Raw genomic sequence first — 25,234 nt, forward strand, 5'->3', positions numbered from 1 at the left:
AAAACAAATTGACATTTCCACTTGTAAAGCAAACACTTGGTTTTATCAGAGCTGGTGCATGTAAATAAAGCATAAAGAACTACTGAAAAGCTGGAGTTGTTGTCTTGTTTTTAAATCTGTCCCTAGAGGAATTCCACAGCTGTGGAGGTGATTTGCTATTGGATAATCATATATTGAAGAACCAATCACACACTGTATCCAAGAGGAATAGACCATTTGGGCCTAAATCAGGGTTTTTGAAGGCAAAGAGCTGTAATTGGTGAATTCAGGTGCTCCTCAAAGATGTAATAGTACAGTGAGGCCATGACTTGTATTTGAGAGTTTTTTTTTTGTTTGTTTGTTTTGTTTGTTAGTTTTTTTACAAACTAGCGCACAAAACAAATTAAATTGTGACTGGAGAGTCTGACATTACTGACATGACAGCCCAAAGACTGGTTGACTGCAGTGAAACGATGGAGCCCTCTAGAGCCTGAATGGAGTCACTGAGTCCAGCTGCCCATGCCCATGGATGTTGGTCTCCATGGACACACCACAACAAGTCAGCGTTGAGGCAGAGATTTAGCAGGACTAAAGGAGTTATTTTTGTCATTTGAATGTGTTGATCATTGAAGATGTCAGACATGTGTGCAGTGTACAAAGTTTCCTCCTCTGTGAAGGTGAAGCAGATGGAGGCAGAGCTGTGGAGTCACCTCTCTGCACTCAAAGCAGAGATTGAAGAGAATAGAGGAGCAGGATCTTCTAATGCCTACAGGTTTGTCTGTCATGTATTATTTAAGCTCAGATTGCCAAAAGGGTAGACCTGAAAGCTATCCTCAACTCAAAATATGGCCGGTTGTTATTTAACATGAATGTTTGCCCTTCACAATGCAGACCGATGTACTTATGTGCTCAAATAACCCTGCACATCATTTCAGATTTCTGTTCTGAAGCAGGACACCTTTCGGTTTTCCACCTTAAATCCAAGTTTAAGATGCATATAAGGCTTGTAAAGTATGCAACACACAAAGTATTATCAGTAGTGATAAGAAATTCACATTAACAGGTAGCTGAACTTTTTTTCTAGTGTTATGTTCTCTGTATATTTATCCATTTCTTGGTTTGTTTGTTTTTTAGCCTAAGTAGTGTAGCAGAATAGTCACTTTAGGTAAAATGTGACAGATCTGAGCTGTGACTGATTTGAGGGCATTTACATTTTAAACCCATGATGTTTGTAAAAGTTTTTGTTCCAGTTCTGTACTACCTCCTAAAGATATTTCCTTCTTTCGTGTGGAGAGGGAGCATGCACTGAGGAGAGGGCTTCAGGTGATGCTTTCTACAGAAAGTTCATTATTAGTCTTGCATTGTTAGACTTTTAAATCTTTGATTTAAATCCAATTTTAAGTGAAGGCATTATTTTTAGGGTTAATTTTTTTTAGGTGTAGTTTCTGTTTTCTGCTGGTTTCAGGTGGGTGACATTTTGCCGACTCGGTCTCAGGCTGATATCATGCAGCGAGAGCTGGAGAGCTGCTTGAGTTTGGAGTACACTCCTGACAGTCTGCCTCTTCTGCTGCACCAGGTCAGGACATAAACAGAAAATTTATGCCTGAAACAAGAAGCAGAAACAGATTATTTTTGAATTTTTTTTTTTGAAAAGTTTTTAAACTTACACCAGTTTCCTTTTTGTATTTTTTCCCGCAGTTCTTCACAGACAGATCTTATCACTTGGCTCAGATCAGATATCTGCTTATGCTGAGATGGAGGAGATTTTGCCGCCATGCCAGCGTTATTGAGAAGCTTTATCCCCATTATAAGGTTGCCATGTGTAAACGAACAGCATGACCTAGCAATGTTTTAGCAATACTAAAAATAAAAAAGTACATCTTTTCACTGTACTTTTGTACTGGTTTGTGGTTATTTTCTGCATTTTATGCTGTATCTACCTTTAATCTGAGTTTAAAAATATGGCAAATATCACAGAATACATTTTCCAAAAAACACAGGATGCTCTACACAAGTGTGAATGTGACTTAAAAACATGTTTAACTAGTACACAATTAAGGTACCATTAATTCTGAAAGGTGTAAATACTCACTGGACACAATTAGCATTAGCTTGCTAGTACAAGTTCTGTTACTGTTGCCTTCCTATCAGTACGACTTGGATATCTGTGGATATTTTGTTTCTTTTTTGGACCATTCTCTGTAAATCCTAGAGGTGGTCATGTGTAGGGAAACCCCAGTAGATCAGAAGTTTCTGAAATGGCAACATTCATGCCAAATTCAAATTCCAAATGACCTTTCTTCTTCATTCGGAAGTGCCGTTTGAACTTCAGCAGGTCTTCTTGACAATGGCTGGTTGGATATGCATTAATGAGCAGTTGAACAGGTGTGAGTAACTACAGGTTTTTGGATTTCTTTTTCAGGGCAGCTCTCGTTTACGTCATCTTAGATCACAAATCACGCAGAGTTTCACAGCAGCATAGTAAAAGAGACAGAGGGCTAAATTATCCTGTCTGCAGTCATGTTTTCCATCTTTGTGCTACTTTCTCTTATATACGAGCTTTAAATGATAACAAATACTTGGGATCCAGTTATTTAGATTTTATACAGCATCTCTGTGATTTAATAATTATTCAGAATGCAGTCAGTTCAGGAAGCATACGGTTCCTTGTACACTATTTTGAATGTCACTGGAAAATGTTCTCCTCGTGTAAACAGCTGGAGAATGCTGAATCTTTTATTTCTAAAGAACGAGAAGAATCGTACAGATGTCACACTGAAAAATGCATCATTGTATCAGACTTGTTTTGTCTCAGGATCAGGTGTCCTACATGACCCGTGAGTATCAGGATGCTGTTCAGAGAGCTCGCAGACTGTCAGCAAGCAGAGAGAAGATGCTGACCGGCCGAGGAAACCTTGTCAGCCTGCTCACTCAGGACGATGTCGTCATTTATCTGCAGTGGCTTGTCTGCCACCTGCACTCTGTTCAGCCCATCCACCACTTTCTCAGGGTAAAAAGCCACAGACAGATTTTATCACTGTTCATCCTATCTGATGCCTGTGGTGCTTTATTTCACATTAAAATTTGCTTTAACAGGTGCTACACTATGTACCTATGTGTGAAAGAAAAGATGAAGCACCAGGAAAGGATTGTGGAGAAATTTTGCATGAAAGACAACAGGCTGATGGTGAGCTTTTCCCTTCATACATGTTTTTTTGTAATCTTTTGAAAAAAAATAAATAAAGTTTACATTTAACTGTATTTCAGGACTACCACTCCACACAGTTCACCTGGAGCAGTTCATGCCCGAGCTGGAGTCCCTGCTCGCCTACTTCCGCCTGCCGTATGACACAGGAAATCTGAAAACCACTGCAGATGAGATGGAGCTATTCAGCATGGTATATTTGTCCTCAAAAATAGGTGGTGAAATTTAAAATGCATTTAAATTATTGGTCTGAATCTCAGCTGCTGTCTGTCCAGGTGTGGAGGGAGTTTAAAACAATCTTCCGACAACAAGAGCAGATGAAAACGTTTCCTCCTTACGACTGTATGGACGTCAGAGAGAGTCAGTGGGGGAGGAAGAGTGCAAACATGGCTGTGTGCAAGGAGGCTAACTGGGTTCCTTTCATCCAGGTTTGAGGGAAACAAATAAAATAGTAAAATAATCTCTTCAAATACTGCTTCCTGTGTGATGCTCGGTGCTTTAGAGTTAATCAGTATCTGGCAAAACATTTGCATTTTTTTTTCCTGTAAGCACTTGTTGTGTTATGGATTCTGTAGACTTTCAGACATTTGCAGGATACTAGAAACTGATTGTTTGGTTTCCACTCTGTAGGTGAAACCCAGGCGAGATCCGTGGCAGCAGAAGCTCTACACAAAGCTCAAGGAAAAGAATTCAGTTGATGAGCTGCTCCAGATGCAGTGCAAGTTTCTTCAGGTAAAAAGCGAGTCTGGTCTGAATCAGTGTCACGCATCCTTCAAAATGGGTGAAATTATTGCAAATGATTAATAAATATATAGTTACAACTGACTGATAACTGGTGAAAAGAACATAAGTGAGAATTTGCTAACAGTGCATTACACTAATGCCACTTTATTAGGTACACCTTTTCAGCTGCAATGTCATATGAGCCAATGACCTCGGAGTATTTAGGAATGTGGACATAGTCGAGACAAGCAGAAAAGCATGGATCCATCCTGCCTTGAACCAGCAGCTCAGACTGGTGCTGGTACCGGAATGATTTCTGGGATATTTTTTGGCACACTTTAGGTTCGTTAGTAACAGCGGATCACTTAAAATCTCTGAGAAATGTATCCAGAACTTTCTTGAATCTGTGCCACAAAGAATGAACACAGTTCTGAAGAAAAGCCAGTACTAACAACGTGTACCTAATGAAGTGTCCTGACCGTATATAATGTGTTTTTATTTTAATGATTTTTGTCACGTTTTGTTATGCTGTCCTCACTGTGTATCTGAGCAGGTCCGCAATTTGCTCCACGTGGCTGCAGCTCTCAAAGAACATGCTGCTCAAGTTGGCGACTCACAATCCACATCGTTCATCTCAAGCAGCCGCAAGACAAAAAAACAAATGATCTCTGAGATTTGGAAAAGTGTTTACAACGCTGCCAATCTCATTCAGGTGTGTGTCGTCTAGTTTTTGACTTGGGGAGATGTAAAAATTCAGTCAGTGCAATAACACTGACATTTATGTTAATAGGAAACCCACAGTCACTCATCCGCATCCAGAGGGAGCAGAGGCAGCAACAAAGAGATTTCAAAGAGTCAGACTTCAAGCTTTTACCATGAAAGGTATGTTTATTCAAAGAAAAATTGCTTTGCAGAATTTATTCATCACATTACTTTGGTCACTTGTGAGGCTGAAAGCCTTTTAAGACTAAGGAAAACATCAGCTCTTTTCCCACTCACTCATATTATCGTGGCACAGTCAGTCTTTGGAGGACAACCTGCAGGTCCTGGGCCTGGATGACAGTTTACCTGAAGGCCTCTCAGGTCCAGTAGTAACCAGAGGAGCTTACCTGTCCCTCATCTTTCTGCACCACTTGAAACTCAGAGAGCTCCAGGTACAGTAGTAGTTCTACTAGTATTTATGTGGCAGGTATGTAAGTGCATGTTGATGTATGCAGTATAATAGATACATTTCATTGGCATTGGGGTGAGAGGAGCAAGAGAAATGCAATTAAATGCAGGGAGGTCTTTTAACACATAGTGAGTGAAAAAGGTGACTGAAAAAGACACGACAAATGCATCATGGGAATTCCCCAGCAGCCTACAACTATTGCAGTGTAACTAAGGGAGGATTCAGGGTCACCTGATCCAGCCCCAACTATATACCTTATCAAAAAGGAAAGTTTTAAGCCTAATCTTAAAAGTAGAGAAGGGTGTCTTTCTCCCAAATTCAAACTGGAAGCTTCTTTCACAGAAGAGGGGCCTGAAAGCTGAAGGCTCTGCCTCCCTTTCTACTTTTAAATACTCTAGGAACCACAAGTAAGCCTGCATTCTGAGGGTGAAAAGCTCTAATGGGGTGATATGGTACTTTAAAGTCATTGAAATAAGATGGGGGCTGATTATTCAATACTTTATATGTGAAGAGCAGGATTTTAAATTCAATTCTGGATGTAACAGGGAGCCAACGAAGGGAAGCCAATGTGGGAGAAATACGCTTTCTTTCTAGTCCCTGTCAGTACTTCGGATCAACTGAAGGTTGATAATAATGAATTACAGTAGTCCAGCCTAGAAGTAATACTAAGTAATGCCTATGACCTGGTTCTTTGGCATCACTCTAACACAGGGTGTTTCTAATTTTAGAGATATTGCACAATTGGAAGAACTCAGTCCTACATATTTCTTTAATATGCACATTGAATGGCATATCCTGGTCAAGAATGAGTCCAAGATTTTTGGGGCCAAGTGCAATAACCTCAGTTTTATCTAAACAGAATTGGTCCTAGCACTGAACCCTGTGGAACTCCATAATTAACCTTAGTGTGTGAAGAGGACTCTCCATTTAGATGAACAAACTGGAGTCTATTAGGTACGATTCAAACCACTGCAGCACGGTATAATTGCTACTGCATGCTCTAATTGCTGTAATAAAGTTTTAGGGTCGACAGGATCAAACGCTGCACTGAGGTCTAGCAGGAAAAGCACAGAGACGAGTCCACTTCTAAGGCAATTAGAAGATCATTTGTAACCTTCACTAAAGCGTTTTTTAAAATTACCTCCTGCCAGCTTGAAGGCCAGTGGTACATAGCCGATTATTAGAGATAGGTTGACCATATTTAAGACTGAAACATTAATTAATGGTGGGACTTCTCTGAGCAGTCTTGAATGGGGTCTAAAAGCCATGTTGATGCTTTGGAGGCAGTAATAAATGAAGTCAGTGATGTATGAAGTACATAATGTTACGTCTGTGAGATGGTTACGAGTAACTTTTTCTCTAATGTTTAAAATTTTATTTGTGAAGAAATTCATGAAGTTCTTACTAGTTAACTTTTGCTTAAAGGAATGCTACAGGTGGTAGAGCAGATCACCTACTAATCAGAAGACTGGTGCTTCAATCCCTATCTGCTCCAATCTGCATGCCAAATATCCTTGGGCAAGATACTGACCTCAAGTTGCTTTCCAATGCATCCATCGGAGTATGAATGCGCATGAATGTTAAATAGAAAGCACTTAAGGAGTAGAAAAAAGCGCTTGACCGAATGAGGGTGAATGAGGTTTTTTTAAAAAGTGGTTTTAGTGCTCAGAGTAGAAAAGTGCTATATAAGAACCAGTCCATTTACCATTTCCCCTGGTCCTTACTGGGTTGTCTGCTTTAGGTCTGCGTCTGAGAGTTATATCAGGGAGTCAAGTACTTCTGGTTTGAGTCTTTCTTTTTCAGAAGAGCTACAGTATCCAGAGGTGTTCGCAGTGAAGAAGTGAAATTATTAACAAGATAATCAACCTCTATGGGAGTAGCGTTCAGGTAGCTGCTCTGCTCTGTTGGCACCAGGCATAGAAGAAGAGAACAGTAGATGAATTACATCCTTAAACTTAGTTACAGCACTTTTAGAAAGACATCTACTGAGATGAAATCTATTCCCCACCACTGTGTAATCCACCATTGTAAATGTAAAGTTGTGTGGAAATGTTCAGTTTCTGTGCCATATGTGAGAACAAGATCTAGAGTGTGAATAAGGTGGTGGGTGGGTTCTTTTACATTTTGAAAGAAGTCAATCGAGTCTAATGATTAATTACATGCCTTGTTGAGGCTGTCAGTATCTACACTGATGTTAAAATCACCCACGATAATTATTTTATCTGAGCTGAGCACTAAATCAGATTAAAAACAGGGTCTTTGGTTAATTAACGACTGGAGTGGAAGATTGCTGCCATTTATTTAAACTAACATAATCATCCTGCTGTAAACAGGTTTCTGTAAAGCAGAGTAAATAATTTGTTGATCAATTTTTTATTCTTTTAATAAAATGGGAGAGAGAGACCTGAAGTTTAATAATCCACACTTCACTGTTTTATTCTTTGGTGCAGTTGTGGAGACTGAATTGTTCTTTCTCTCATCTTTAAACTGTTTTTTTGCTGATGATCGTTTTCTTGTTGATTAAAAAAGAAAGAAAGAAAAGATATTAAGTATATCTGTCTGTTGCTATAGTATGCGAGCTTTCGAATGTTGTTTTAATTTTTACCATCTGCAGCGTGTGTCACTTGGGATGCTGAACTACCTGCGCTCTGTGGAAAGGACTTTGACCTTTGACCTGGCAGGTTTGCAGCTAGAAGGACAGGTGCTGTGCAGCACAGCGGAGGAGACGGGTTGGATGAATGTAGCCAGAGGAGGAAAAGGAGAGGCAGAAGGTCTCGGCTCTAACCAGTATATTCACAGCACTCCTGTCGACTACAAGGTAAAAACATATCTCCTCTTACTTCAAGTGAATTTTAAAAATGGTTTAACTGAGAATCCAGACATTGCTTCTTACAACTGTCTAGGTCCACTGCTCAGAGTTCATGGAGTTTGCAGAGGTGGAGAATCTTCACGATTTTTACACCTCTGAGGGCCGTTACATCCACACTCAGGACCCCAGAGGGTTTTACATCATGTACGACGCTGCTCTGCAGGACCTTGTGGAGCTGATGAATGAGCTTCTCCTCATCGGCTCGCACTTCATCCACAGAAACACGATCAAACAAATTGGAAAAACTGAGGGAGTGTCAGCCTCGACAGTAGATTTCAACTCCTGGGCTGGGACAGATGTTGACCGCGTTGCTGTGCTTCTCAATTTGTGGACATGTGAGACTGAGTTCATGGAAAGCAAAGTCCAGGTAGATTGATGGAAAAGAGGATTTGATTTCTTTTGGCTCAGTCATTTCCTGTTAGCATTGAACTTTATAGAACTACGACTGAGATACTGTAAATGGATTTTATTGAATGTTAAACTGAACTGCTGCGTGCGCTGTGCACTTCTGTGTTTCTGCAGCTTTTAAACTGTTACTATGAAGCCTACCAGCATGCAGTGGGCACAGAGGAGAGGTTTGCATTGGCCCAAGTTATCACTGACATCATGCACAGGAAGCCACAGCTGGACCTGAACCAGGATAACTATTTTCAGGCCTACAGGACTGAGATCAGCTGCATGCAGAGCCACCAGCGGCTGATCCGAGACATTCTGGACAATCAGGTAAACACTAAATGATGCATTGGATTGTATTTACATGTGAAACTGTGCAATAACTGTGGTCTGTACATGAGACACACCACAGTTATATGTTGTGGTTATGTTGTTCCTCTTGACAGATAGAGAGACAGCGACTGTACCTTCAGCGCATCTGGAGAAATGATCACAAAGGCTTTATAACCAGCTATGGTCATCCACCCAACTATGTTCCCCAATATTTGGTCTCACTTGGAGGCGCGAGGCAAGTTAAAACAGCTGTGGAGGAACTTTTTACTATAAAACATGATTATTTTCTTCTTTTAATGCTCATGTTTTTCCCTCCTTGCGTCCTTTTGTTTTGTTTTGTTTTGCAGGCCTGCTCTGATGAACGTATTCCTGCTAGAAGTTCACCCATCACTCTGTCTGGCCTCTGCAGTCTATCACGGATTGGTTCAGGCTCACACTGAACTATGTCAGTTGCACCGAGCCACGAGCATCACTGACAAACTCCACCTCGAACACAACCTCTTAGAGCAGGCACTGAAAATCTGGAACAACCAGACTTCACCAGGAGCCTCCTACAGCTCACAAATACAAAGAGATGTACATTTTTGTTCAGAGTATGTTCAGATTACTGTGTACAAAAAAATAAGCCATTTCACTAAATCCCAGTTTGTCTGTTGCTCTCAGTTGTTCTCAGACGTGTTTATCGAGGATCCAATTTTGGTCCAGAAGTTGGGCCTGTCACTAGTAAAAGCTGCAGAGGAGAGGGACATGAAGCAAGGACCAGACAAGCACCCCTGTGCTGTAGAAACATTGTCCATGCTGCTGGAGCTTATGAGCATCCGCCATCGCCTGCTGGAATCTGCCTCAGAGACGGCACATCTGGCACAGTTAAGGAAACACTCACAGCAGAGGGGCAGGGGTATTTACAATAGGTTCTGGACCTTTTATTTAACTCCTTTTTCCCCATGAAGATGGCATTTGACAAAGTCCTTTGTACCCTTAGTAACAAGTTTTGACACCTCACTATGCATCAATAAAGAGGTGGTTTGGTAAATATTAAACAGTTTTCAGGTTTTTCATCAAGTTCTGATGAAAACCCAGTCGTTTTGTTCTATAAACATACCTGACATATAACAAACCGCTCAGTTCAGAAATGAGCTTCAAAGGTTACTTCAAAGAGTTATTATATTTACACCCAAACATATCCAGGTGCAACCTAACACATTTAAGTTTTATACAGCATGATAACACAAACAACTTTCCACTTCTCTTCTCTGTCGCACCTCCTTCACTACATCCACGACTTTTCTCTGGTCTTCCTCTTTTTGTCTGGCAGCTCCAAGTTCAACACCTTTTATCCAATATATCCACTATACCAATTCTGCACATGTCCAAACCATCTCGTCCTTTTGTTTTTTAACTCTTTCTCCAAACCTGTCCTGTCCCTCTGATGTAGTCATGTTTATTCTTGTCCATGCTGGTCTCTCCCAATGGAAATCTTGACATTTTCAGCTCTGCCTGCTGTCTTTTTTGTCAGTGCCAACATCCTCAAACTATACATCACTCGTTTATTTTTGTAAATTTTCCCTTTCACTCTTGATGCTATCCTGTCACTGGCATTTGTCTTCAACCACTGCACTTTTATTATTATTATTATTTTTAGCAAAAAAAAGTTTCTGGAACAACTTTAAAGTTGTTTAAAACTTTAAACCCTCCCAGGATAAGAAGAATCCAGTTTCTATTAAACTACAGCTGTTGTTAGGTTATACTGTCTCTTTGCTGACATGTTAACATTTCTGTGCAGCCAGGATTAACCAGTTTGAATTAAATGAGTAATGTAATGTAACATTTTTTCTCAGGCTGTACAGAAATGTGGCCTTAGAGCTCGGCTTTGAGGAGTTCCACCTGTATCTGAGGCCGCTGCAGTTTGAGTGTACTGATCAGAAAGTCGGAGTCCAGCACAGGCCTTTTTGTATCACAGAAATCCTGGAGGATGACAGCTGTGTGGACAGGTAAAACATAACTACATCTGATTTTCCAAATAAATCTTCATTTTCATAATAACTGAAACCTGGAATTTTGTTCTCTTTAACTAAAAAGTCTGCTGTATATTAAAAACCAGACATGTTTGAGAGAAGCTGTCAAAAAGATGTTAGGACTTTTCTTAAGCAATCTAGCAATGTCTATTATTTCAGCTTCTTTACAAAAGCAGTAAACTGTGTTTGAAAGAAAATTAAAGAGGACTTTCTGCTGCAGGCTCATCCCATCCCATCTGCCTCTGAGCATCCAGGAACTGGACGAGAACCAGATCGGGAGGTTTAGCTTCAGCTCAGAGGAAGCAGTTATCCATGTAAGATTAAAGTAAACATTAAGGCTTATCAGAAAATAAATAAATACACACAAATACTTTCATGTGTTGCTTTTCCTAGCTTATGAACAGACAGAGTATCGAGAACCTCCAGGTGGCGTTGGCCTGTCAGGTTACACAGAAGAACGCCTTGATGAGTGCGGTCAAACTGGCTCGACTTTGTCTTTGGGCAGAAAGTGATTCATCTTCAGCTGAGGTTTGTGTTGCTCTCTGGTGAAAAGTAATTACAACTTAGAATATTTGCCTTTTACTGTGAAGAACCTGTCAAAATAACAGTCTTAATGACTTCACACTGGACTTCAAATACATGATGGGACTGAGTGGGCATTGTTGTGCAGGACATCAAATAAAATCATCCTGATCAGACGTTCCCTGGTCGAAATTATGTTCTAGATCCAGAGGCAATAAAAAGAAAAGCCTCAATGTGTGTGAAATATTAACTGTATGTGTGCTTTATATGTGGATGGAATTGGGATAAAATAAACATCTATTTTGTTTTGTTTTTTGCATACATTTTTATGGTTGTTGATTTGAAAACGGCACAATCCATTGGACTGGAAAACACAGGCTGAGTAACAATAATATGAATACTGCCTAAGGGTTAGTTAGGTCCAACATCTGAGAATAATAGTGTTTGCATGCTGATTTATTGGTAATAGCATGTATTTATGACTCTTTGTACTGAACAAAAGAGTCTGAATACTGTGGTGTTATTTTTTTTAATGCTTTTATATAAACACACAGCTGTTGAAATATTTTTCTTATCTAATCTCAGAGGGAAGACAAAGATGTAACATGTAACTCCGGCTCTGGCAGCCACACAGGCGGCCTGCAGGAACAATATAAATCTTTTCCCTCCAAACCCTCCAGGAGAACTTCCACAGAAAAGCGGTATTGACTTACAGGACAAACTACACCAGTAGTGATTAACACTTAACACTTTTTTTTTTGCTCTTTATGATATAAAATCTCATTTGTTCCTCCAGGGCGATGGGCGCATTTGTGTCCATCCAGCTGGAAAAAGTGGGTCTGCGTGACGAGATGCTGAATTCATTTGTGAAGAAGAAACAGGCCGTGGGGGGGTTTCTAAAAACCCCGGTGAGATGCACGCAGGTGGCTGAGCAGGATGATAAATGTGATTGGCTGCTCATGAAGTAAAATTAAATTGTCTCACTGTGCAGGAGGAGGCTGCAAAGATCAAAAGGGAGCTCATAATCGACTTTCTCAGAAAGTATGTTCTCGGGCATCCTTTTTTTGTTAAAACAGACAACATGCCTGAGTTTTACTGAGTTTTTTCTATGATAGTAAGGTTCTTCTAAATGTTTTTTCTCAGATTCAGCACACAAATGTCCATGCACTGTGTGAGAGCTCAGATTGTTGGATATTACCACAATCTGACCTTTCTCTTGGAAGACGTTCCCTACGTTCGTCAGTCCTACTTCATGATTGGACAGCCGGTTGCTGATCGTTGTTCTGACCCCAGGTACAACCTCTAAGCATTAAAGAGTGATTATCCACGTTTTATTTGTGTCCTGGTTATAGTACGGTGAAACTTGTTTAAAGAATTTGAGCCAAAATGCCAAGTTTGTGCATTTTGGTACAGATGTTTCTTCAGTTGTATCCGAGGAAGCTTTTCAAACCAAGCTTTCTCCCAAACAGGATTTTTCAGCAGTTGTTGTGTGCAGATGGAAGAACTCTCCTCAACCTCTGGTACATCCCCCACTTCACTGAAGTGCTTCGCATGTTCAAAACACTTAATGTTTCGGTGAGACACTTAAACTTGTCACTGAGACTAATATTACAGCAGGTCACAGGGTGATAACTTTAGCTTTCGGTTTCTCATGCCATGAACTAATTTTAGAGCAGCTCTGTTTTTGTTCTTGTTTCCGTGTTGGTGGAGGAGAGACGCATGTTAACACTTTCTTTCGCTGGACTTTAACTCTCTTCTGGTCTGACTTTATTAGGCATGTGATGAGGCTCTCCGTCACACTCTGCAGATCGCGTCAGCTCTTCATGGCATCATTCATTACCTGATCAGCTTCTCCAAACTTGGAAACAGACAAGACTCTTTAAGATGGGGGAGAGGACATGATGCTGCAGGGTCACATCTGGCAGCTGACTGGGGAGGCGCTGAAAGCATCGGTATGTTTATTTTATAAATGAAGCGTTCCAAAAGAATTGTAGTAATGGTAATGTTTAGGGATCTCTCATGCAATGCTGAGAGTGAATAGGAATGGGATGACTCAAAATTGACACATGACAGAATAAATACATCTTTTTTTAATGTAGAATTTTGGTTTGTTCTGACATGACAGCATCACAGTTGCTGGAGATTTATTGGCTGCACATCCATGATGTGAATCTCCCAATGCACCACATCCCGAAGGTGCTCCATAGAACTGAGATCTGGTGACTGCGGATGAATGAAATATTATTTTTCCATTCTTAGATAAGAGGAGAGAGAGTTACTGTTGCCTTCCTATTGGTTCAGACTGAACTGGCCATACAACTTTCATATTCATTTAACCATCTTTGAATTTCAGGTATAACCAGGGACGAGGTGATATAGCAGGAAAGGAAAACCTGCATTTGGACAGCCTTTCACACATTTGTTTTTTCCTCTCTGGGTGCTGTACAGGAACAGAGTTGCAGGAGCTCCAGCAGCAGGTCGATCATCTCTCTGATCCCAGCAACCTGGAGTCTGTCGGCCGCCTGCTGCAGCTGCGCAGGCAGGTCCTCCTGCTGCAGTTTGATACTGCTGTCAGAATCTCTGTCAGGTCAGCGGTGAAATCGTCACTTCCCTCAGCTGTCTGCTACCATACTGAAACTTTCTCCATGACAAAGATATTTAAAGGCTGTTTCACTTTTTTCTTTTCTGTGTTTGGTTTTATTGTTTTCGTTTGTTATGATGCAGTTTTCATTGATTTAAAAAAAAAAAATACCAGCATTTAATAGAAAACATTTTCAAATTTTGCAAAAGAAACATGCTTTCAAAAAAAATAGTGTATAATATTTTAAAAACCTAAAGAAAATTATAGCTTAAATTTAGTGATAAGTTCATGTTGATGCATTTTCCACTGCTGGGTGATGTGAGGTGTTTGGCCAATTCAAATATTTCAACAACTCAAAGCTTTTGTGGTATTGGTTGTTTTTTCCAGTTACTCGCCCGAAGTTTCCCTCTATCACTCTTCTATCACAGCTTAATAAACCTTAATAATGAAAGTATGTTTATCATGTCTAGGGAGGCTTTCCTCTCCTCTGGTGATGTTACTTCCTACCAGAGTGTAAATGACAACATGGCGAACGCTCTCCCTCCGATGATTGGCTGCATCCAGACTGACGTCTTCAGTCTCACGCTGCCCGTTCCTCAACCTTTGGAGTATCAAGGCTGTCAGGTGGTGACCTCATATAATCATTTTAGAAAACCATCGTAACAAATGTTTTCAAAAAACATGAAAACACTTGACAGGATGAGAGGAAATGTGCTCTGTCACGTCATCTTTCTGTGGCTTTGTCTGCTGCAGGCGCAGAGGATGTATCCATGGAGGAGTTTCATAGCCTGTCATGGACTGCTCCCTCTTCATCTTTGGGATGTCCCACCTACTGAACACTGCATGCAGGTTCACTACCTCATATTTAATGGTGGTGATGGGACTTGGTAGATTTGGTCTTGTGTATGAATCATGTTTCCAACCAAAAATATATTTTGCCATCAATACGTCATAATTCTGGGTCAGAAAGTTTCTTCCTGTTAAAAGGAGTTTTTCCTTCCCACTTTCACCAAGTGCTTGCTCATTTGGGTTTTGTGATTGTTTGGATCTTCTCTGGATTGTTGTGGGGACTTTACATTAAAATATGAAGCACACTGAGGTGACTGGTGTTGTGGTGTGACGCTAAACAGATGGGACCTCAGTATTGTTATCATTAAGAGAAAGATGCTCTCAAGTAAATTTATGATCATCTGCTAAAAAGAAAGTCGTTGTATTTCCTATCTCTATTTATACAAATATGGGTGCAGACTTCTTTCTTGTATTGTCCTTAATACCCATAATTCTCAAATAGGCTTAACAAGTCTAGATTCAAACAGCACAAACAACCTTAACCAACTACACAGCTTTGTTTGTTTGTTTTTTTAATGCATCGTTAAACTCTCCCAGTGATTGTTAAAATGATTTCATGGTTATTTGCAGCTCTGTTTGAGCAGCCTGAGCAGTCGCAGCAGACTGCAGGCCAATGCTGCAATCCTCGGGGTGTCCCTGCTCATGGAGGACGTCCTGAACGGTGGAAGAGAGGCAGAGCCTGTTCGTCTCCATGGCAACAAAGATGACCTTCAGCATAGTGGCACACCTAATGAAGTAACGACAGTTTCTAACAAGGTCATACCAGTGACGCTTCCACGTTAGGGTTCACACATTAGTGAATAAAAATTGTAAATAAATCACTAAGATTGCTGATTCGATAACTATTCCTTTTTTTATTGCAGGGAAATAAAAGCTGCAGAGAAGATGATGAAGAGGAGGAGATAAAGATCGATTCCTCAAACCTTCAAGATCCAATCAGAGTCCAGTCTGTGCTGAAAGGTTTTCTCCTGCTGACAAAGCAGCTGGAGGTCTTCAAGGAGAGATGGGCTCTAAGACGTTTAGGCGCCGATGTCTTCAGTACACCTGCTTTGTATCAACAGTTTGTTAAACTTTACCGGTAATTAAAGAATATCAAAAATCAGACACTCAAATAATGCTATTTACTCATATCAGAAAATAATTGTTAGTTTTTGTGACAAAAATGTTAAAAGTTAATGTTGTTTTAGGATAAAGTAAGGTATGCTTAGGTCTTTCTAATTCAATCATTGTTTTACAGCAATTATTCACTTTGTTTTTAGAGATGAAATCTTTTACCCCAGTATGAGAGCTCTGGCTAAACAAATGGATAAAGAGCATCACTATGAGGTTTTAATCTCTGGCACGCAGTCTCTTCTGCCCCCTCCTGGAGCTTCAGAGGTTGATGTGAAAGCCTGGCAGGTACAAGCACAATGAAAACTGCACAATTAAATCATCATGTCATAATAACAAGAACTTCTAGTGCTGCAAAATCTACTTTTTCCAGCTCCACCTGCTGATGGAGAGCACAGAGTGCGACATGATTAGAGCAGTGCAGAGAAAGATGAGCAGAGAGCTCACACTAGTGCTTTCAGAGAAAACTCAACAAGATAATCGGCTCCCCACAGGTGCGCACAAACACCACTGGATCTACCTTTAAATACCCATTCGAAATATTTTTACTATTAACTATATGATTGCAGTTACATAATGTTTCCACATGTAAGCAGAGCTGTGGAAAAGAAGTCAAATGAAGTACAGTTTGTCCCGTGAGCAGCCACAGATGGTGGAAACATTCATCCAGCAGCTGATGCAGGGAGCTGAGCAGTCGGAGGGAGAGGTAGGGAAAATACCCACTGATGCTTTGTTCTCCCCTAAAATCTTTTAATAATGTGCTGCTACTGTTGACGGGCTTCTGATTACTGTGTGGAGAAAGGGAGTAGGATCTCTGCTGAAAAAGAAACTCAAACCTGTGTATTTTATCTACTTACATTCATTGTTATTTCAAATGTGGGCTTTATAATGCTCTTAAAACCCTGCTCTGCTAAGGCATGCCTTCAAAAACACACTAAATACCTTAAATGCTTGCTCTACAAAGGCTGCCATTTCTCCTGAGCTGATTATACAAGCTGGTTGCACTCCAGCGCTATCATTATCATTTCTAACAGCCCCAAGTACTCAAAGTATTTGGAAAAACATTCAAAATGTGCTGCTTATTCCTATCATTTCCAGTGCACAGGAAGAAAGTGAAGTTGTTTAGTTAACTGCTTTCCTGTCCATAAAAAGAGGAGAAAGGAGTGGGAACATGCTCGGTTAATTATGCAAACATGTGGGACAGGGAACATGAGGTGTTGCTTGGTATCAGCTTTAGGTAGACGTTTTATTTGACAGGTGTTTGAGAAATGATGTCTTATTTTAGAAAGAGAAGGTAATCAGTCCATTTCCACCAGGATTCTTCTTCATCGAGAGTCTGCAAAATAAAGGTGGCAATCACGTTTCCCACAGAGGGTATGTGGAGTAATGTACAAACTCTTTTTAAAAAGTTAAAGATTAAGGGGAAGTTTTCTCCAAAAGCAACATTTTTACATGCAACTAAATATTTACAAGCTGCTGTTGTGACCAGTAATGTCTTCACACTTGAGGTAATGAATGCTATGGTTATTCAGGCCTTTTATTGATTTCTTTGAACTGTTCCTATAGCAGTTATAAGTGGTGCCGAAGGTTCTTCAATAGCTTTTAACTTCACAACATGTAAACTTCTCATCAGTGATGACAGACGTGACAATGATTGAGCTATTTGTACGGTGGCCCTGAGAGGCCAAACAGACTGCAACTTAAGAAAACACCAGCAATAAGAAAAACGCTGCAAAAGCACACAAAACACAACGGAAATAGGGAAAAACGGAAATAGGAAAAAAGAAAACAGATTTCCAAAAGCACAAGAGAAGTGTTTCTGGGGAGACAATAACCCAACGAACCAGTTGCAGGAACCCAAAACATGCTAGGTGTGTTTTATCATGATTCATATAATACTGATGACGGATTTTTAAGCTAATAGTTAGGCTAACACACTTACCTCATCTTTTCTTTCCTCACAAAAGCGATAGATCCTCCACTTCTTTTAGGTGTCTCCCAGAGCAACACTTCCCTTGTGCTTTTGGAAATCAGTTTTTTCCTATTTCTGTTTTCGTTTTTCCTATTTCTGTTGTGTTTTGCGTGCTTTTGCAACTTTTTCTTATTGCTGGTGTTTTCTTAAGTTATAGTCCATTTGGCCTCTCAGGGCCACCATATATTTGGCCTAAATGACAAGAGATGTGTTTGTAGGAATGATTGTGATGCTTTCTAACCTAAGAACACAGTGCCAGCTGTCCAGCACGGTGGTGGTAGCATCATGGTCTTGGGGCTGTTTTGCTTCCAGTGGTACTGCTACATCACACAAAGTGGATGCAATAATGAAGGAAGAGGGCTAACTCCAAATTCTTCAACTATTGAAAACTAATGGTAAAATAGTAAATGGCTTGTATTTGTGTAGCGCTTTTACTCATGGGCTGCGCTTAAAAGCCAGGTCCGTGCCAGGAAACCAACAAATTTAAATGAACTCTACCAAGAGAGGTGGTCAAATACACAAATACAACAATTACACCAGAAACTCATCGATGGCTTCTAAAAGTGTCTGGTTGAAGTGTAACTTTGCTAAATGACATTTATCCAAATATCAGTGGGGGTCTCTGTATATATTTGACTCTGTATGGATAAAGAAACCCCTTCTTGTTTTTATGCTCTACAATAATTCTACCCTGGAAAAAGAGCAGTTGAAAGACATCATTAAAAGCCTAAAATTACGATGACATTAATTTCCTTCTGACTACACTTGTAAGTATCTCTTTCACATGTATTGTGTGAAGAAATGTCAACACATAGAGAGAATATAACAGTGCAGCTTGTTGACTATTAAAACTTTATTCCCCCCATTCTTTGGAATATAAGTTTTAATGCAAGTTGCTAAACTTTAGATATTCATTAATAATATTCTTGGTTTTCTTTGTTAGCTGAAGGTCTCTCGGGATCATCTGCAGCAGTGTCTCACTCACCTCGGCTCCTCAGTGATGGAGCGAGAGCGCCAATGCTTTCTGCTTTACTCACAGTTTTATGAACAAATCCTGCAGCAGCACACTCGGCTTCTGTACCAGAGAGAACAGGTACATGTGTGGAATATCTTTTTATCTGAGTAAATATATTGTTGTCAGTTTATATTTTTTTAAAAAGGAAATCTATTATCTTTCACTATTTTAACTGCAGGATTTGAAGAGTTTGAAGGACGCTCAGACAAGTAATTCTCACAAAGAGGTACACACAGTGATTCCCATCTGTAGCCTCTATGATTTTGTGAGTTAGTAGCAGAAAAGCAGATTTGAGCTGCTTTAGGAATGTAAGTCATGTTTGAGATTGAGAGCTTTCAAACAAGACTACTTTTGAGCTCTATTAATCCACAGGTGGCAGATTTATGCCGTGGGATGATGTTGGAGGTCTCAGCCCTGCGGGCCCAAGTTGCTCACCTGGAAGAAGAGAAAATTAATTTAGAGGAACAGCTCGGCCTCACATTCAAAGAACGCTACCACCCTCTGGTCCGACACCTTTTCTCTACCTGCATCCAGTTAAAGGTGAAAGAACAAGGCCCCCTGTTAAAGGGCTACAACAAAACTTTCACCCTCGACATCCAAATGTTGTAGTAGAAACTAAGACCCATCAGACGAGGAGGTTTTTTTCACTCTTCTGTGAGATTATGCAAATTTTAGCCTCCGTTTTGAGTTCTTAGCTGGCAGAAGTGACACAGTGTGACTCTGTAGTTTTCACCAGTTTTGTGTTAGCAAGTAGCTGAAGTGGTGAAAACTACAAAGTGGCTGGTAAGTGTAGTGTTTCTTTATAACTAGAATATATACTTGCCCTTTTCATATATCATATTTGAGCAGAAAGCGGTTCAATGACACTTTCTCAGAAGTTTCTCTGTACCATAATAATTTGCTAACATCTGATTGTTGGTGTTCTCTTTATAATATTGTAAGATCTTTACCATGCAATATAATGCACCTTGTTGTGACTGTTGTTGATGCTATAGAAATATAATTGATTGGACAATAACTTTAAATTATGTGGTAAAACGTTGCTTATTCTTTAGTTATTTTGTCATATCTCACATTTTGATTTATTAAAGACTTGTTTGGTAATTTTGTTTGGCTTTCAGGCCAGACTTGATGAATATCCCCGACAAATGAGGCGGGACATAAGTGTGATAGTGAACAGAGCACGGGGGGAAGGAGTGGACAAGATCATCAAGCTCAAGAAGAGGTACGGCTGCACCAAAGACAATGATGGACTCGCCCTCACACAGTTAAAGGTACAGAAAGTTTTTATGTGTAGGTAGTTAAAAAGAGCAGACGTGTTGAAGATGATCTGTGAATTGTACCACTTTCATACCTGTTATCTTAAGAAGGAAGAAGTCCACGAGTTAAAGCTGGAGAACAGCCGGCTGACTGCTCTGCTCTGTAAACTGAAGGCTCTGAGATGCTGGAGGAAGGTGGTCGACCAGGAGAAACTTCACAGGCAACTGCTCCAAACCAAGCAGGTTAGCAGCAGGATGAAGAAATATTCAGCAATCAGAAATTAGCTTTACCTCTTGCAGGGAGGGAACATGAGGCCATCAAGTACAAGGGAAAAGCATGAATATGCTTAGTTGTAGGATTTAAACAAATAATGTAACAATGTTACATGTACTCATGTACTGCAATTTAAAAGTTTAATGTTTTCTTTTGCTTGACCTGCTTAATCCTCACTAATTTTGTCAGCTTTGCATTATTTTTCTAAGCCCATATTTATACATTTATGAACTCAGTGCCACACTGGTCATTTTGCAGAGGGAGGTTACCACTCGCACCGAGGCTCTGAGAGTGAAAATGTTATCAGAGGAGAAGGTGGCTCTCCTGCAGGGGGAGCTGGACTTTGCACAGCAGGCGCTGATCTGCTCTCAGGCCGAGTGCAGCAGCATCAAGAAGCAGCTCAGCAGGAAGGTACATGCACTCCTATCCACACCTGCTAGCATCAGTTGAAACTGCAAATACTCTGAAATTCATTAAAACTATGAAATGTTTGGTGTGTATTTCTTAAGCTTGGTGAAGGTGCTATCAAATGCTTTCAGAAGCAGTGCAGGTTTATTTTAAAATGTCAGGATTTTAAAAGTTAACTACTTTTTTTTTGCCTCGTTTCTGATCCTACAGACACTTACATTATATTGCAGCTTCTCCAGCTTTCTCTTGTTGGCTTTTTTGGATCTCTAAGGACAGGAAGTGGGTTTTTGGAGGCTCACTGCACATGTTGAAGTGTTTAAATCACATTTCGCTCCCATAGACTTCCTAATTCATGTAAAGCTGTGCATTTTCAGTTTTGACAGTGGCAAGAGCTGTCAAGAGAAGAAGCCTGGATGTATTCACTGAATGTTTGCTGGTTCTCGCTCACAGACAGAGGAGCTCCAGGTGTTCAGGCATCGGTCTGCACGGGAAGCCCGCAGCAGACAGGAGCTGGACGCTCATCGAGTGCAAACCTTGGAACAAATGAGAGCCGACATGGAGGATAGAGACAGACAGCTCAGGGCCCTCGGTGAGCAGCTGGACAGAGGCAGCAGGATAAACAGGCTACAAAGAGAGCGCAGTGCCAAAGAGATCCGGCAGGTCTGTATGTTAATTAATGTGTTATGCACCACTGATTGCAGGCTGCATCCACTTTTCATGAGCTAAAAAAAACTGTGGTCAGTGGATTTTCAATAGATCATCCGAAGAAATACAATTTGAAAAAAGATCATGGTATTTTAAGTAAATCAACCTCTGAACATCTTAACTGAGAGTCAAATAAAACCAATTAACAGACTATATCTGTAGGTTCTCAGTTGTTCAGGTCATGGTAGTCTTAAGCACTTTAGTTGGACTTCTTTTCAATTCATGAAGACTTTTTGCTTCATCCAAGAAGCTTCTTCAGTCCCAGGTATTTACCCACCATGGAGGTTATGCAGAAAGTCACTGATCCACCTCGCAACCACTTGAGTTATTAATGGTCACATAATCCAAACTGTGAATCAAGGTGTGGTTCTTGATCACTGCAGGCTTGTCAGAAATTCAATTTCTAAGAAATTATGATGGAACAACTCAGTATAACATGCAAGTGTATGTTAAATCCAGCAACACCCTTAGAAAAGCACTGGTTCATCCCAAAGGCATGACAGTAGTGTGTGCTGCTCAGTGCAGCAAGGAGTGCTCATAACGTTACACAGGAAAACCAGACAACCACTCCACAGATGCATGGCTCAACATAGAAGAACTCATCAGAACAGACTGTTTTCAGGATGATAATGTTCATACTTTGGCCTGAGAAGCCATCAATGTCCACTCTGAACGACTCTCATTGAAAAGGCACAGTGCCCTCCAATACCAGCTATCAGAAACCTCAATACCTCCCTCCTGATTTCCTATCTTTAAATGGTAAGTGGACTGATTCTTATATAGCGCTTTTCTACTCTCCCGGCGTACTCAAAGCGCTGTATACAACATGCCACATTCACCCAATCACACCCATTCTCACAAGCACTGACTCTAAACTGAGTGCTTTTCTAACAACATTCACACACATTCACACTCCGATAGATGCATCAGAGAGCAACTTGGGGTTAGCTATTTGCTTTTAGAGTTTTTCACTAGCCACAGCCAAAAATCTGTCAAAAATCTGACAGAGTGATGTAGGATAAAATTCATCATTTAAAAAGTGATATTTTTTTTTATATACTTGGGGTTACTTTTGTCTAATATTAATATAATGCAAATTAAAGGGGTGGCTGTAGCTCAGGAGGTAGAGCAGGTCACCTACTGATTGGCAGGTTGGTGGTTTGATCCCTGGCTCCTCCAGTCTGCATGCCAAGTATCATTGGGCAAGATAAAAAAAAAGGTTGCTCAGTTATTTCATGATTTAAAAAGGGGGTAATTATATTTTTCACACAGGGCCAGGTAGCTTTAGATCCCCCCTTGATTAATTAAATAATCATTTAAAACTGCATTTTGTATTTACTCGGGTTATCTGTGTCTAATATTGAAACATGTGTGACAAAAAAATGGGAAAAAAACAGGAAAGGGACAATTAATTTTTAACAGAACTGTATAATGCAGTCTTGAGATCCCATGTGATTCAACAGTCACACTTTGACCATGTGACCTTAATGGATTGCATGATGACATGACTCTCAGGACCACCTCCAATGGGACAAATCCACGAGGGGTTGAATACCTGAGACTCTTCATCAGTTTGCAGAACTGAAGAAGCCTCTTGGATGAGAGGTTAAAGGATTTTTGCAGTGCCTTGGTGCAAAAATCCTGTAGAGATACTTACAGATACAGAGTTAGTCTTGGCCTCATTCTGGTCATAGATCTGTCAAGTAAATATCAATGCACATGGTGTTTTTATTTTAAATTTAAGCAGGAATAAAACAAAAAACAACTTTTAACCACATTGTTGGGGTCCAGGTGAGGGGCCAGCTACAGCAGCAGTGCAGCCTTAAACAAGAGGCCTTTCAGCAGCTGGATAAACTGCAGAACCAGATGAACGATGTGGAGGCAGCTCTCTCCAGAGGAGCTTCGACAGCAGGTAAAAGCCTTCCAGGCTCTCCTGATACTCAACAGGATGACAGACCAACAGCTCGCTTTGCCTGTAAGATTTTGTCTGCTTCAGACATTCTTGACTTGACATTTCACTCCTACTTTCTCGGTATCGTTATATCACAGGTCAAAGCAGGACTTATTGCACGCTGTCAGTCAGCAGACTGAGTACTAGAAGACCCTCGACAGGTACTGAGCCCACCACCTTCATCTCAGAGCAGTGAAGCAATAATGTAAAGCTGCTCATGCGGTTCATGAGTGAAATCGAAAGCCATCAGATTATCCAGACACTCATATCTTTTTGTGATGACATTTTAAATTTCTTTATAGATGTTATTTTCACACTGCAGCATAGCTCTCACTCTGTTCTATTTCTGTGTGCACAGGTCTGCACCGGAACAGGCAGCATTCAGCCCTGCAGCCTGGCAGCCTCACAAACTACACCACACCTCAGGACTTTGCAACAGAGCCAAGACAGCAGAGAGCAGAAACAGCCAGAGGTCTTTCAAACACGAGCACAGACAGACCTAAAGCAGTGAGTGAAATAATCACTTAAAAACTTGTTTCATCCCTAATGTAAAAAACAAGAAGGTGGGTGGGCGGATACTTTTTTACAGCACGGTACATTTTGGAGTTTTAAAGCATATTGAATTCACTGGTGTCCCAACTAATGAAGATTACGTCTACATAATAATAGGACAACTACTAAATGGTGAACGTAAAGCGAGAATGTGTGAAAATGCTTTTGCGGTCACCCATCTTCAAGGATTCAAGGAGCTTTATTGTCATTCGCATCACAAGTTAACATGAGGTGGAATGAAATTATGCACACACGGTCCCGGAGCGAAAAAAATAATAATAATGAAGTTTTTTTTTTTTTTTTTTAACAAACAGAATAACAAGTAATAAAAGACGTCAGACCGGTATAGCAGGGTGCCCAGTTTTATCTCTTAGATGTTCATCTTGAATCCGCCTTTGTTTCTCTTTCAGGATCTGTGTCGCCTGCGCCTCCCAACAGCCGAGGCTTTGTTCCCAGATCTGTGAGGTGCAGCAATCAGTCACACACCCATCTTGATTAGCAGATTAGCTTGCTGTAGGCTTGCCTGTAGTGTTTTATAGCTCTGTGTGAACTGAATGTTATCTATTCCATTCCCAAAGCTGTGACATGCATGTCTTCCCTTTAACCTACAGCACAGCATCTTGATGTTGCTCCTCTTCATATTTCAGTAACTTTTTAAATATATTTAAAATAAATATTTTCAAAGCTCTTAACAAAACCCTTATCACTGATATTTTACTTTCTGGATATTTCTATAATTTGCCTTTATTTTTATCAATCATGTTTTGGCAATCCGTACTTAACTTTTGTCAATTAATAGCATTACATCATGTCTACTTAAGGTTTCTAATACTCATATTGGATATAGACCGTTTTGAGCTTATTGCAAATTTATCAGAGGAATCATGTCAAAGTTCATTTTTCAGTTGTAGAATCAGTTTGGTCACATCTTATGAAATGAAACCAAATGATGACATTTTTAAGTGGGCAAAAACAAAAACCTGTTTTGTCGTAAGCTCTAAAAAAATCATTAAAAATAATAACTGTTTAGCATCTGTTGCATAGTAAATGTCTTCTGTTCAGACTGTACATAAAAGGTGGACATAGCCATGTTTATATCAACCATTTGATTGTGAACAAACCTTTTAAAGACTCGAATTGAGCGTTTTGGAAGTGAGGATCTTGGAACCAGTCATACCTGCAAAAGCTACCCACTTTATTATCACCAATTTTACAGTAATTAATAAAATGATTAAATACCAATAAATACAAATTCAGGTTTAAGACACTTTTCAAACCTGGAAACTGAAAAATATCACATTTGTTTGTTTGGGAGTTCCTCCATTATGGCTCCTGATATTCCTGCCTT

General features: G+C 40.2%; 1 protein-coding gene across 1 annotated transcript; it reads left to right on the forward strand.

Moving 5' to 3' along the window:
• Positions 1–542: 542 nt before the first annotated feature.
• Positions 543–24,822, forward strand: ccdc162 (coiled-coil domain containing 162). Its single transcript, XM_087832889.1, has 46 exons — positions 543–751; positions 1,218–1,302; positions 1,445–1,555; positions 1,678–1,791; positions 2,795–2,989; positions 3,076–3,166; positions 3,247–3,377; positions 3,460–3,612; positions 3,815–3,916; positions 4,461–4,619; positions 4,698–4,789; positions 4,926–5,061; positions 7,693–7,896; positions 7,982–8,314; positions 8,470–8,670; positions 8,787–8,908; positions 9,021–9,249; positions 9,337–9,539; positions 10,512–10,664; positions 10,909–11,002; positions 11,082–11,216; positions 11,796–11,911; positions 12,007–12,118; positions 12,202–12,251; positions 12,354–12,503; positions 12,680–12,785; positions 12,985–13,162; positions 13,659–13,797; positions 14,262–14,415; positions 14,545–14,640; positions 15,211–15,396; positions 15,504–15,718; positions 15,900–16,038; positions 16,124–16,244; positions 16,347–16,456; positions 18,666–18,815; positions 18,916–18,963; positions 19,110–19,277; positions 19,859–20,011; positions 20,105–20,239; positions 20,529–20,681; positions 21,129–21,338; positions 23,175–23,295; positions 23,433–23,495; positions 23,693–23,841; positions 24,297–24,822. The coding sequence occupies exons 1-46, from the start codon at positions 612–614 to the stop codon at positions 24,348–24,350; spliced, it is 6,459 nt and encodes a 2,152-aa protein (XP_087689015.1). The 5' UTR covers positions 543–611; the 3' UTR covers positions 24,351–24,822.
• The last annotated feature ends 412 nt before the right edge of the window (positions 24,823–25,234 follow it).

This window comes from Neolamprologus brichardi, chromosome 19, assembly GCF_056152115.1.
Source record: "Neolamprologus brichardi isolate AB-2024 chromosome 19, ASM5615211v1, whole genome shotgun sequence".
NCBI lineage: Eukaryota > Metazoa > Chordata > Actinopteri > Cichliformes > Cichlidae > Neolamprologus > Neolamprologus brichardi.

Excerpts from the sequence above, each read along its gene's own strand:
- ccdc162 (XM_087832889.1), top strand. The coding sequence starts at position 612 with ATGTCAGACATGTGTGCAGTGTACAAAGTTTCCTCCTCTGTGAAGGTG. Across the intron at positions 19,278-19,858 it reads CTACCTGCATCCAGTTAAAG|GCCAGACTTGATGAATATCC; the intron begins GTGAAAGAACAA and ends TTTGGCTTTCAG. Across the intron at positions 20,682-21,128 it reads AGAAGCAGCTCAGCAGGAAG|ACAGAGGAGCTCCAGGTGTT; the intron begins GTACATGCACTC and ends TCTCGCTCACAG.